This window comes from Lemur catta, chromosome 1 (genome assembly GCF_020740605.2).
Source record: "Lemur catta isolate mLemCat1 chromosome 1, mLemCat1.pri, whole genome shotgun sequence".
NCBI lineage: Eukaryota > Metazoa > Chordata > Mammalia > Primates > Lemuridae > Lemur > Lemur catta.
Genome location: NC_059128.1, coordinates 250,329,424 through 250,344,321, shown reverse-complemented (window position 1 = coordinate 250,344,321; position 14,898 = coordinate 250,329,424). Strand labels below are relative to the sequence as shown.

Sequence of the window (14,898 nt, the reverse complement as noted above, 5' to 3'; positions counted from 1 at the left end):
CTCCATCCAGGTGCCACCAACAGCTTCTCATTAGGACACCTCATAGGAGTATCTCATGAGAACAGGAGATGTTGCTGTCACCCAGGAAATTCCAAGAGACTTAAAACCTCTGTGTCAGACATTCCTATCACTCAGGAAATCACAGTCATGCACCATGTAACAACATTTTGGTCAACGATGGCCCACATATAGGATAGGCTAGTCCGTAGGCTATACTATATGGCCTAGGTGTGTAGGAGACTATGCCACTATGCCATATTGATTTGTCTAAATATACTTTGTGATGTTCACACAATGACAAAATCATCTAACAATACATTTCTCAGAACGTATCCTTATAGTTTAGTAACATGTGACTGTACAATTGTCCTAGGAGCTCTGTGTAAAGAAATGGGATCAAAGACCAAATAATAGCAAAAAAAAAAAAAATCCTCCTAGTACCCCTATCTGTAAAGGTATCAGGAGCTCTACGTCAAGAACTGAAGGCAGAGAGAAAATATATATTTCTCATTATTTCACAATATCACACTCTCCAAGTGTTTTTAGTACTTAAACACTTGATGAGAGATTCCTTCATCACAGTGCCAATCTGCTTCTATTGATATTCTTTCCAATATTTGTTATTAATTTTTCATAATTTTTATGTCTTTTACAAAATTTTGTCAGAAAAATATGTTTTTCCTCTTAGAAATGATGCCATAACCATAGACTTTATCAAGATCTAAGTTTTAGTTGTATTCACAATAATAGAACATAAATTCAGCATATCTATCAAATTGAACAAATAATTAAGCTTTTGAGAAAATAATTCTGTGTGATAAAATCATGCTTCAATTAGAAAATTTGTATGTAAAAGTCTAGGAAAGTATTCATCATGTTAGAAAGCAGGAGGTAAGGGACAAAGCTTCAGCTATGGAGTTGGACCAGGGTTTGAGTCTTCTCTGATCTATGTTTTTACATGCAGTAAATTAACACACTGACTGCCGTATGAGAAAAAAAAAATTTTTCCTTGGGGCCATGGTGTTTTATTATGAAAATAGAATAAAAACTTCGAAAACAAAATAATCCTTTCTAATTTAATGAAAAATTTAATGAAAACCAAAATTTATTGACTTCTAGTCATTTAATCCACCTTTTTAATTTGTTAATATTAATTGTAACCGTATTGTTACCACATCAACAAGTAAGATTTTCATGAACCAGCTGCAGGGTTTTGCCCAGGTTTTGCTTCATGGGGCTCCAGGCTCAAAACTAGCATGAGTTAAATACAACTCACATGGCAGTTGATATGTTAAAAAATAATATTTATCAAAATGTTCTTTAGAGGATTATAGAAAATATATGTAAATCACCTAAGATAACTAGTATTATCAGCATGTGGTTGTAGGTATTAACAACCATTCCTATCATTAATAATTATCAAAGATTGAAATTTTTGTAGAGAAGAACTTATGCTTCATTTATCTTTTCTTTCTTGAAAGCATATTTTGAGATGGAGATTCTTTTCAAGAGTTTTATTAAAGCAACACTCTAAAGAAAACCCTTGAAGAGTATGAGAGAAACAGGCGAGATAAAAGGGAGAAGCTTCAGGTGGTTTCAGGCAAAGCTGTGCCACAGGGTGGCTCCAAGAGCAAAGACATAATTCCAGGTACCTCTGGAGAAATCTTGTTCCAGTAGCCCAAGGACTGTCCTCCAATGTGAGGTGTGAGCCATTAGTAGCAGGGTCGGGGCCACAGGACCTGGTCAGGGCACCAGCAGTAACTGCTACAATGACTCAACAAATTATTAATAGTTCCTTAATGCATATCTATTTAATTAAGTTGAATAAAATTAAATTATATTTGTCATATTTTTAATTCTTTTGAGTGAGTGCATAATGGTTCTTTTGGTATCTTAAAGGAGTTAGCATATGGTTATGCACAAAATAGGTGTTAAATATTAATATTTTAAGTTGCTTCATTTACTTAATTCTCAAATATGTAACATCTCTTATTTTTCCTGTTTATATTCATGCTTGAATCCAATAGGCCAGAACCTGTTTTGTGGACAAAGGATGGCGGAGAATTACCAGATCCTGACCGAATGGTTGTGAGTGGTAGGGAGCTAAACATTCTTTTCCTGAACAAAACGGATAATGGTACATATCGATGTGAAGCGACAAACACCATTGGCCAAAGCAGTGCAGAGTATGTTCTCATTGTACATGGTAAGTACCTTTTTGAAAACATTATATGTAAAAGAATGAATAACCTATTTATATAACATTATATGTAAAAGGATGCAAAACTATTTAATTGTATCAAATTCTTTAGAATAATAAACAAAATTAAACAGGTTTTCTTTTTCTTTCTGAAGGACTTTTCGTAAGTATCTCCAAGATTTAAAATTAATATATGCCAGTCAGAGTGATAAAATAAAATTATAACATGCACTAAAAATAAAAATTATGTTTTTCAAAAGTTTTCTTTATTATAAATGATTTTATTAGATTTTAGTGGTGACCAGTGAATTATATTAATGATTGTCTTTCAATTTTACAAATAAATGCTTTAAATTATAATCAAGAATCAGGAAAATTATATTTCCCTGAAGCTAATTTTGATTGTATTATCATAAAAATATGCTTTGTAGTTGCTACAACTGATTTCAGAAAGAATGACAGTATGCCATTGGGATCTAACAGAGGTATACAGTATTAATGATAACTGCATTAACTTCTTATGAATTACAATTTAAAATTTCTACAGACATTTTTTCTGGACTGTACTTACTTTACAATGTGAGTAAATATAATAAAATGGCAGAAAGAAAGACCAGCAACCAAGGGTGAATAGAATCTCTTTTTTTCCCAATCGCCAAAAGCCACAATTTGAGGTTCATAAGGTAGCTTTAACATATTGTCAGATGGAGATGACCTTTTATAAGATTGATATATACTGCAATAAATAAAATTAGGCAGGGTTCTTTATTGCAGTACTTCTCAGAGTTTATTTTATATGCGTGGGTGCACTGTGACTATCCAAGAGAAAGAACCATTAGAGAACATAACAATTTCCTCATCTATTTCACCAAGAAAAACTTTTCTGAGACTAGTATTGTACTCTACATAATATTACAGTATACTAAATGAGTATGTAGAAAACACAATGCTGTATTTAGCAAATCCATTGGAGCTTTGGAAACATGGAGAGAGCATGTTTATTTGATATTTTCCCCATGAATTCAATTATAGAATACTGTAAGAAGCACGGATTAGTTCCATACCTTTCCAGAAAAGATTTGTCAGGGGTGAAGTCTAATTTTTTGTAAAGAGATTTAATTTTAGAAAATATAATCTGATTAGTGATATTTTTCCCAGGTATTTATTTTGTTACTATGCAGGCCAAAACTGAGCAAAAAGTAATATATTAAATCAATATGCTGTTTTCCTATTTTCAAATCGCTTTAGTGTATAAGATCTCTCAAGTCTTAATACCACTTTGCTATAGTAGGCAAACCAAGGCTCACAGTAAATGGACTGTCCACATGAAACATTTTGAAAATAGTAGAGCTAAGAGTTTAATTTTTATCACCTCATGGATTATGCAAAATTCAACTTTGGGAAATATTAGCCTAATCAAATTAGACTGACCAATTGGAATTAAATGTAGTAAACCCCTGTAGACAACCCTACCAGCCTTACTGCCACAGGGAATGCAACACCACTGGGTATGTCAAGAGGAGAAGTTAGATCCTTAGAGGAGGATCCAAGAGTAGATTTCAGTTCATATTGCCTGGATGTTTAGATCATGCAGTCATGTAAGTAAAGTATAGTCTATCTGAGTTATCTTTAATATTCTAAGTTCTTTCACCTAACAGTTTCTGAGAACCTGAGGACATGTTGTATAGTGTGTAATATTGTGTCAAAAGCAATATGACATAAAAATATAGAGAATTAGAAGGGAAGTCACAGAAGAAATATATAGTTAGATGAAAGTATATCATTTTTTAAAGTAATTCAAGTAGGGAAAATTCATATGTTTTCCCAGTGTTTACAAGCTAGCCAACAGCATGATTACCTAAATAGCCAAGCTACCTTCCTGTAGTTGGCAGTTGACATATTTCTAATAAATACTTCTTGAAGCACTTTGTAGGAAGTCATTTTTGGTTTTGCTTTTTGAACTCCAATTCATCAAAAGCACCCCATAGATTAATGCTATTCATGCTGCTCGATAAACACTGTGAAGTTCAACAGTAGTTTACCTAGGATTATTGACACGAGTAATGAGAGGCTCGATGAAACAGTGAAACCGTATTACACTGTGTTTTAAAAGGGCTCCAATTGGGTTCATTACAAAATAAAGTTTTTTCCCCCTTTGCACACTGGATGTAATATTTCATTAGTCACTGGTTGTATAAATATAAAAAGCTACTCTCTTCTGTTAATGGTTTGGCTGTTTCAAAACTCGACTAAATGATGAAATTTGAGTGGCATTTCGATCTATAATGAATGCTGCATGCATTTCAGAATGGAGTGATAAGTGATCATTTGTAAGAACTTTACCCTTTTATCTTTTACACCAAGGTTGATTTTACATTAGCTGTGATAATTTAATATAGCTCCAGCACAGAAGGGTTTCTCATGAGCTGAGACCCGTGTCTTTGACTCTACCACAGTTGCCTGGATTCTATTGATTCTTAACTTGATGGAGGTCGGAGCACTTTCCTGTGAAATCATCTACTATCTAGATGCCATCCTAATAGTTACATTTTATTGTTTGGGTGTCAATGGAAGTGCATTATTTAAATGTTATCACATTTAATTGTTAAAAGCATTGACATTTTGTGCCATGGACACTGGAGGTCCCCCTCTTCCTAATTACACCTTTGAAAACTTCAGCATCAGGACTTACAGATGGTAATTTTAAACTGCCAGCCTGAAATTTACTCTCAATGAAAGGCCTAATAAAAGTCAGCACACAAATACCTGCAGGATAAAAACATTATACTTATGAAACATTTGCATTGTAGAGGTTCCATTAGAAGAGAAAGAAGCACTTTTCATTAACAACTCTGCAATGGAAAAATTAATCTGTTAAAAATTAATCTGTTAAATTAGTATCCATAGTTATACTAATTAATTCCTGTGAGCAGCACAGTAGTTTCTTACATTTTTGCTTCTTTATAAAAATGTTGAAATGTCTCCTTGTTATCATTATCATGGTATTTATTTCTTTAGAATGGCAGATTACATGCATAGGCATAAAAGCTTTGAAATATTTTGATTCATTGCTGTTTTTACCATTTGGAGAACTCAGAGCAAGAGAAAAAATTATTCACTCACCAAATAGATATTTAGTACCTACCAACTGAGTGCAAAGGCACTGTAAGAGCAAAGACGAATAGCATTCAAGAAGATCATAGTTTAATATGGAACATAAATTAAGCCTGCAAACAATTATAATACAGAAATAGAAGAGCTATAGGGAAATGGTCATACAATGATGTAGATGTTCACAGTCTGTGAAAGTGTAGACCAAGTGTCTGGATTGTTTTTTGGGGGTGAGGGGTGGGGAACAGGGTCTCACTCTCTTGCTCTATTGCCCAGCCTGGAATCCTGGAGTACAGTAGCCCAATCATAACTCATCATAACCTCGAACTCCTGGGCTCAGGATATCCTCCCTTTTTAGCCTCCAGGGTGGCTGGGACTACAGGCATGCACCAACACATTGAATAATTTTTTTAATTTTTTTGTAGAGATGGGGTCTTGCTATGTTGCTCAGGCCAGTCTCGAACATCTGGCCTTAAGTGATCTTCCGGCCTCAGCCTCTCAGAGTGCTGGGATTACAGGTGTGTGCCACCATCCCTGGCATGGAATTTTTAAAAATAGTATCACAACACTCCTGGATTGTTCACAAATAAATGACATGCCTCCTTAGGTGGAAGTAGCAAGGTGTAAGTTACATAGATGTACAATAAATTAGAGTATTATTATTATTTTATTACTAGTAGCCTTATTATACCAAGGGCAGTTCAACTCCAATGCTCTGGTAAGAAATTTACCCATGCATTGTATGCAATTTATTGCCCATAAACTTCCCTTAATGTACTCAGAATATAAATTAGGTTATTTCTAATGAAGAACAAGAAAATTCTAAATTCCTACTGAGAGATAGGGAACATCTTAAAAATTCCACAATATAGCAAGTTAATAATATATAAAACAGGACAAAAATTATAATCTTGTTTTTCTAACTCAATATCAAGTTAGAGGATTTAGGTAAGATATCTTCTCCCCAAGCAAAAACTACTCAGATCTGCCTCCATCCACTGCAGAGAGCAGCAGATACCTATTTATCATATAAAGAATGGCTGTAGGGACTTACCAATGACCTTACGCTAATCTTATTTTGTAGTTGTAAGCAATTCAAGTTGTTATATTTGTTTGTAATCAACTGATTAAAAATATGCTTTCTGGAAAGTGTTCAGAAATGTACAGGACCTGGAAAATTGTGAGAAATAATATCTATGGAGAGTGAAAAAGACAAATCGCAACATCCCTCCCAAATCCTAAACTACTTCTTTCTCAACTTTCCCAACATTTTTTTTATCTTCCTTTAAATTCATGTAAGAGAAATTAATAACCACTAGTCAAAATATAAAATAAAATGGACAGATATGCTAGAACTCTTTAGTATCGCCTCTAGCCTCAGAACCCTCCCCAGGAGTTGGGAAGAAATAAAGTAAAACAAGCTGAAAAAATGAGTAATTCATTTCTCCTTTTACCAGTAGCTGCACTATTGATGACAGATCCTGACTGCACTCAGGGTAACAGGGAGTCAAAGTAGTGCTTCAGTGGAGAGCCCAGGTTGTCCTATAGTCATAAGAGAGTTAAGATGCACTATTCAAGAATTTTTTTACAATATTCCTCCTCCCTCTTCAAATTTACTCTTCCTGTTACCATAGTAACCCTTTTGTGAGTCTACCACTGCTCTAACACGTTTCATTTCTTCATTATTTTTCTTCTTATAAGAATAAGCTTTCATAATAATTTATCACTTTTTCATTTTAGCTCTTGCTATTTTCATTTTAAATGAATTTGCCCTCTATGCAGCTTTCCAAATATTTACTTTTCTTTATGTGTACACATTTTGCTCTTCTATCAAATTTTATCTCTACAACCATATAAGGCAAGTATAATTCTCAGTGATTAGTATTACAATAGTATACAGTAAAATAGAATCAAGATTTGCTCATATTTCTGTACTGCCAATCAGTTTATCACAGTTGCTGACTTGGTCATCTTTAAAATATCTCTTGAAAATTCTGATTTGTTTTGCTTATTTTTTTCATGTGTCTATTGTAATAAATACTGATGAAAAATGTGATACTGCTTTTTTTTTGGTTTTTTTCCAGGATAAGTTACTTCTGAAGTAACACATATATAGAATAGGATCCATCACATTTTTATATATATTGTTAGTCAGTAGGATTCATTGTAAAAACAGTGTTTTGGATTTTGGAAAAATCTTAATAGTACGAGAATATTACTCTTTGAAATGTCTATGTGTTTTGGTCTAGTAAAAGGTATTAAGCTATTAAATGTGCCTTTCCAGCTTTTAAGAATCAATAAGACTGCTATTTTCATTTCATTCAGCTTTTATTGTTAGCAATAAATGTCAAAAATACTCAGAGACACAAAGTTGTATACACAGATATTACTGCTGCATCAATCCAAGCTTCCAAGCTTTGTCACTCATTTAGACACATATGTCTTTCAGAAACTCTAGGTAAATGCAGGTTCACTTTCCATCCTGGATGCTGATTCTCTGTTTCAGGTGACTTGCTTACCAGGAGCGAGGAAAATTGTGTCATGGGGGGCATCCTCTCTTTCACTTTAACAGACATTTCCAATCCATACATCATCTCTTTCCAATATTTAACAAATGCACAAAATATAAATTGAGTTGCTTTAGGGTTATTAGTATTTGACCCTAAATTTGGCAAAATCACATATATATATGGGTGAATGCGGAAATAATTATGAAATAGATTAGGAATATCATAAAGTAATACCCTAAATTTGTTTTCAGATTTCTCTTACTGTTGAACTAAGCACATATGATTATAATACATATATCCCTGGTATTACAGGGATATATCTTTTATGTGTTTATGTCATGATTTGGAAGCTAATGAGGACTTCCATCACAATAAAATGAAAAGTGTACTTCTGTGCTTCATAGTATATGTGTAGCTAGACTAAAAGGTTGGCGGCCTCTTGTGACGTGCATTTATTTTTAAATTATCCAGCAATAAAACATTTAGAAGCATTGAGAGGCTACATGGTTTTTTTGCTTAGTTGTACTGTTAGGCAAGGTGATATTTACAGGTCACGATGGAACTAAGAGAGTGCATCTTGGAGCTCGTACGAGTGGGTGAGGAGTCAGACAGGGAAGCCTGGATTATAGACAGATGCACAGCCTAGCAAACATTAAAAAGGAATTCAGCTAAAATCTGTTCCCTCACATGGAAACAGACCTACCAGTTGGTAAATTAATTCTGTGCACTCATAACGAGCATTTTTCCTTTGGAGCAGCTTTCTTAGAAGCGTAGATGTAAAATATACAGTGTAGGAAGAAAAGGATAGAAAAGATATCCATATGGAGCAACAAACAGTGTGCTAATGGAAGAACCCTATGGTTGCTGTTCTCATCTCTGGTTGAGAGTTTCCAGGCAGTAACTAGTTGGACGATTCTTAAAACAGTACCTTCTTTAATCGCTGAGATAAAACATATCATTCTGGACATGAATAAGCAGGGAGAGCTCTGATGCCTGCAGGAGAGGTGTACCTCTGACTGGATGAATATACTGTTGAACTCTGCAGAGAAATGGAAAGGCATAAAATAGTGGAGACAGGAGCACTGTTTTCATTATAAAACATTTGAAAAGGTGTATGTTTGTGGGCACACTCAACACAGAGTTAAAGCTTAATTATATTTCTTTGTTTTAAGATGAGCATGAAGTGGACAAATGAAGGTTTCAGCTTTCAGAGTAAAAATTTTGTTGAGAAATACCTTTGTTAAGTAAACGTTTCTATGTGCCTAGATGCAACACTGACTAAAAGGTACCCAGGGGAAAAACTCTCATCCCTGCCTGAAAGTGAGAATGAGTCTATCACTAAAGATTTTTACCGTTTAAAAAATCTTTTCCTGCACTATTTATATACAATCTTTTCTCTCAGTTGCAGTATATAATAAGGTAAACAGAAGCATAAAATCTGTCACACTCAAGCCTTCTAGATTTGTTTATGTGGAAATAAGACTATGCTATAGCTTTACAGAAATGTATGGAGCTCTTCAACCCAAGTATATGTGCATTAATTGGCTCATTTGTTAGAGATTTCAAGCAATATGTAATGGCCCATGGGAGAAAATTTTGGCATTGGTTTCCTGAAACAATGGCATGACTAAATAGAAGATACAGATTTTATGTAAAACCTGCTTTGTAGCTTCTTACAATGTGGATTCCCAAACATTATAACAGCATATGTACTTGTTCTAGAATCTAGGAATTATCTTTGATTCCTCTCTACCCTTCTCCTCAATTCATCACCAGGTTCTGTCAACACTACTTCCAAACCACGCACCTCTTTCAACCCTCCTCTCTAACCTACACTATTGAAACATTATCTAATGGGTTCACGGCTTCCACGCTTTCCCTCTATCAATTTCCCATACAGCTGCAATATGTAAATGCTTTAGATGCACGTCCCTTCATGTCTTTCTCCAATTTAAATTTATGCAAAGGCATTTCATCACACTTAGTATAAAACACAAACCCTCATTATCCTGGCTTACTAAGCCCCGCATAATATGGCTGCTACCTACCTCTGTGGCATTTTTTATCACTCTCCACACACTTATTTCTGTCTCCCTGTTCCTCATTCAACTCCTCTGAGACATCAAGCTCATTCTCTTTTTAGAAACTTTGCCTCTGCCTGGAATGTTTGCCCAGGGAGTACAAGGAATGCTGGTCTTTGCAAGACTGAATTCTTGCCATTCAGATCTCAGATTAAATGAGACTTCTCAGACAGAGAGGCCTTTTTGGGCCACTCCCACCTAAAGTGGCCCTCAAGTCACATATCACTTCACTTTAATTCTCTAGAGGGCATTTATCTTTATTTGATACTTTAGCTGTTTATTTACATGTTTGATTGTGCATATGTTGGTATATACATATGCACATATGTTCCATGAAAGGACCATATATGGAAAGGAGTCCCCAAATGCCAAAGATGCCAAGAAATCAAAGAATGAGGCAGACAAATCCAGTTTGTTGGTGAAGGGTGATTTATTAGGGAAACTTATGTACAGAAGTGTGGTCTTGGGGAGCTGCAAAACAGGTAGATCTCCACACCATCACCACACAGACCCAGGGCATATATCTTGGGGAAAAAGTACACGTGCTCTGTAAGGAATGTGTAGGTGGCTAAGAGACTACCACAGGCATCACAGCCTATGATGTATGAGGAAAGGCAAAACTTACAGTAAATAGGCATTTCTACATAGGAGTAATACATCAACTAGACATCTTGGAAGCATTTTTGGACTTGGGGTTAGTTAGGAGTCACTTGGAGAATTAGCATTTAGAATAGAGTCATTCTTGTCCCCACAACATACATATGTGCACATATTATTTATGTGCATTAATACATATGAATATATTAATACATATGAATATATTCTATGTCCTCTGACTAGATTATGACTTACTTAAAAACAGATTTTATGCATCATGTTTATCTCTGTACCTCTAGCTCTTGCCTGCCAAATAGTAAATGATCAATAAATATTTCTTTAATGATCAAATTTCTGTCTGTCTTTGTCCCTCTCTCTTCAAGAGAAGAAACTTTAATATAGTAATGTATGTAGGTACATATGTGTGCACATGCGCATACATACATTATATGTGTATGGCAGTTGATATCCCTTGGTTACCAAAATAAAGACCTTTAGCTTTTATCCCATATTGGGAAATAAAAAGTAAGATGTATTTACCTAGAACCCCACATCAAATGTGCCTTATAGAGTTAAGCAATGCACAACAGGAACAAGGTGCATGGAATAATTAATATATCTAGTAAAAATCTTTGAAATTAAGAGAGCTATGCCATTGACTCCAAGCATGTGTGTTCATCTTTATGCAAAATTATATGATTATTACTAAAAAAAAATTAACTTTTTTTACAATTAAGTAAGACCTGGCTCCTCATGAGAGCCCTGAACATTTGGGACAGAGGTGATAGGAGGAGATTGAGCAGAGCTCAATAAGTGTTTATTAATAATGATTTTTAACATTATTCTTAAGTTTTTTTAAGGCATTATTTTGTAAGGATAGGTCTAAGTGGATCTACTTATTAATATGCATGTATAAAAATTACCTGCAAATAGCCATAGGTAGCTTTCTTAAATTATAGGTTTGCAAGTTTATGATAATCTTTGAAACATTCTTACATTCTTTTAAATTTTCATTTAACTAAGCTTTTATATTGCAATATAAAATATATTTGGATGCATCTTATAAAAAATAGAATTCACTGTAACTAGTACTGTTTAATAACTTTCAATTTTAGTATAATGACAATTTTTTTGATTTTTGTGTCTTTAGTAGCATACTTTAGTAGCATCTGTTTGCCCTCAACAAAGGCCACACACGTTTACTTAACCCTCAAGGATATTGGTTCAGGGTTCTGGAAGCCACTGTCACTCTTTAGTGGAATTTATGTATTAAATAAGAAGCAGAATCAAGATGACCATGGGAAATATTTCTAATAAGTTCCATGGTGAGAAATACATAGAGTAACATGAAAATATGACCTACTATGAATTAAGCAACTCTTTTAAAGAAGGAAAGATTAACACTGAAAAAAATAAGATCAAGCAAGAAAGCTTAAAAGAGGTTTTAGTCATAAGCATGCTATATTTAAATATGGTTAACCAGATAGGAAGTGATTTTTGTATCCTAAAAGGCTCACTGACATTAACATTTTATATCACATTCAAATTAACATTTTTTTCAAGTATGTACATTATTTTGAAGATAAGAGGGTTATATGATTTAGAAAAGGAGGCAACATATCAATTACTTCATTGCATTCTGAATCTGAACCAATACCTTTAGGGAGTCCCTATATCTTCTGAAGTCATATGCAAAAATTTTAGCATTTATAATTTTTTGAATGAAGGTGTTCTGCTTTTAGAAGATTAGATGTGATCTGTCACTGGTTAAAAGTCTGGTCCAAAAGGATTTATATAAATGACCAAGTTCAAATTCTTCAATTTTTAGATGAGGAAGCATACATACACAGAGGTTAAATGATAGGCAAAATGTCTCTCAGTTACTTTATCACAGATCCTACATGAAATATCCAAATATTTGTATTTCTCAGTCAGTGTTTTTCTACTACTCATTTCTCCTTGTGTATATTCATATTTGGTTTAAATTTTTCTTTTAATAGATGACAGTAATATTCCCCCAACAGGACACTTAGATCCTCACAGAACTTGAAATATTTGACCAAATCATATCAATTCTATTATCATACCTATTCTTAGGTAAAGTATTTTTGGAAAATAATTCACAGTATTGAAATAGGTGGAGCTAAATGATATAGGATCTTCCACTTTAAATGCATTCATTTTTCCTACTTGAAATTCCACTTTACTTTTGTCAGTTTGAAATGTAAAAAAGTATTATAAAAGAAAAAAAATGCATACATTTTTCAAATAACACATTGATTTTATTCATAAACTTTTCTTGTAATTACATAGAACTGTTGGTTACCACCTACAGTTTAAAATTGCAGTACTTTTCATTTTTTAAGAACAGCTTTTTTTTATTGTATAAGGATTCCATTTAGTATGCGAAACCAGTGGAAGCTATCGGAGGAATGAAAAGGGATTCATTCAAATATAATTTTTAAAAGGGTTCCCTTTTATGAAGCAGATGAGTTTACTACATGACTCTTGAGAAGAAGGCATGCACCAGTGAGCTGAGGCATTGTCAACCTGGTGGTTATCATTCAAGTAAGACCCTTTGTGCTGTTATGCACTCTTATGCTGTAATCCAAACAGGCTGCCTGTGTAGCTGAGCATAATGGGAGTAGATAAATGTCCTTCTCTGAACAGGGAAAAGCAAATATAGTAAACTTTCCTCTTACCATTGTTTCCAATGGTAGCACAATTAGTAGTAAGAAGACTAAGGAATGCCCTATTATTTTAAAAGTAAGGAAATGCAAATACCTTCTACCAAAAAAGCACTTATTACCTTAGTACTTCTAATAGACATCTGGTTCTAACCCCTCTGCATCTCCATTAATAACTCTTGGTTTGGATTCACTCTTTTTTATAATTTTTAATCTTTAATTTATTATCAGTACATAATAGTTACATATATTTATAGTGTATACATGACTCCCACTTACCCTAAGACCACTCTGGGGTTGGTTAGTGACATAAAGCAGAAAAGAAATATACATATAGATTCCAGACTAAATGGTAGCAATTTTTCCCCATATTGAACACCAGCCCTTGGAGAGAAACAAGCAGCTTGGGCATCTGGAACTCTTTAGACTTAATTTTGCTTCGAAAATCCATTCTGAATGCCATTTTCAGAAAGAGAAACTGCCACAAAACAAAACAGGTTGACAAGTTAGAAATTATTGTACACTGCATTTGTAGAGAACAGAACATACCTTTAACCTGAAAAGCTCGTTATTGGAAAAAAGGTGCTGTACCACTCTTCAGTTTATTGTATACAGTGCTTGTTGAAACTGATTTCATTTTGACAAGGTTATACAGGATCTGTTGTGCTCTAATAAGCTCCAATAACAAAATGTGGTTGCAGGGTTTTTTTTGAAATCCTTCATTAGAATATAAAGCAAAGGACACTTTTATATTATTTTTAATTGGATGATATGATTTAGAACTCTAACACTTCTTGAAACACTGAAAATGTGCATTCAGAATATAAAATTCTTCTGTATGCTGCGTTTTTGTTTTTTAATTTATATTTTAGACTTGAAGACTCTCAGCAGGAATTACTAAATATCACCTCACATATTATAAAGAGCAGATGGAAGCAACTTTTTACAGGGATTAACAATATATAATGCTCAGTTACTGATTCATATTATTAAAAATGATACTATTCTTTATCTATTGACATCATTCTCATTATCAACAGTAGCATTATCAATAGTAGCAAAATTTAAAAAGCATCTTTGAGCTAGGTACCTTGAGGAAACACAGAAGTTTACCATGGAGTCCATTCTCTTTGTTTTATCACCTTTTGATTCATGAAAAAAACAAAACAAAAAATACAAACAATGCATGCTAAGTGCCAAATGAGTGTTATAGCCTCTTAATTTTCAACCACAAATTTCATGAAGAGCTATTATGCTATTCTGTGTACAGTGTACTTTATCACTAACGAGTTAAAATAATAGAGTTTATTAATTATATATAGAGAAAATTTTAAAATGTTGCAATAACATCTTATACATATTTTAATTTTTGTTTTCCACTGAGAAGGAGAGAGATTTGGAACTAGTGGGAGACACATAACTATGAGTCTGCCTCTAGCTGTGTGTTGTGAATGGAAGTATCACTGGACATGGGCATAAGGGTGGGATAATGTGAAGGAAATAGTAGATAAACTCAAAAGGCACAATGAGTATTTAGAATGAAGGGAAATTAGGTGAGCCTTTGTTGATCAAGGACATCTTTACAGAGCAGGTGGAAATCAGGTTGAGACTTGAGAGTAGCATTTTACAGGTACACCGAGAAAGGAAGGCTATTCTGAGATGGAGAGCTAATGAGCGGTTGGGTCAGTGTGAACTTGTTCAAGACAAAGCGA

The 14,898-nt window shown here is 33.8% G+C and overlaps 1 protein-coding gene across 3 annotated transcripts in view; it reads left to right on the top strand.

Annotated features, from left to right (window-relative positions):
• Positions 1-14,898, top strand: part of CADM2 (cell adhesion molecule 2) — a 1,015,461-nt gene that overhangs the window by 925,965 nt on the left and 74,598 nt on the right. For all 3 annotated transcript variants that reach the window (XM_045557726.1, XM_045557716.1, XM_045557707.1), the window contains one exon: positions 2,028-2,206. In XM_045557726.1, coding sequence (XP_045413682.1) covers positions 2,028-2,206 — 179 coding nt within the window. The remainder of the gene's footprint in view (positions 1-2,027; positions 2,207-14,898) is intronic.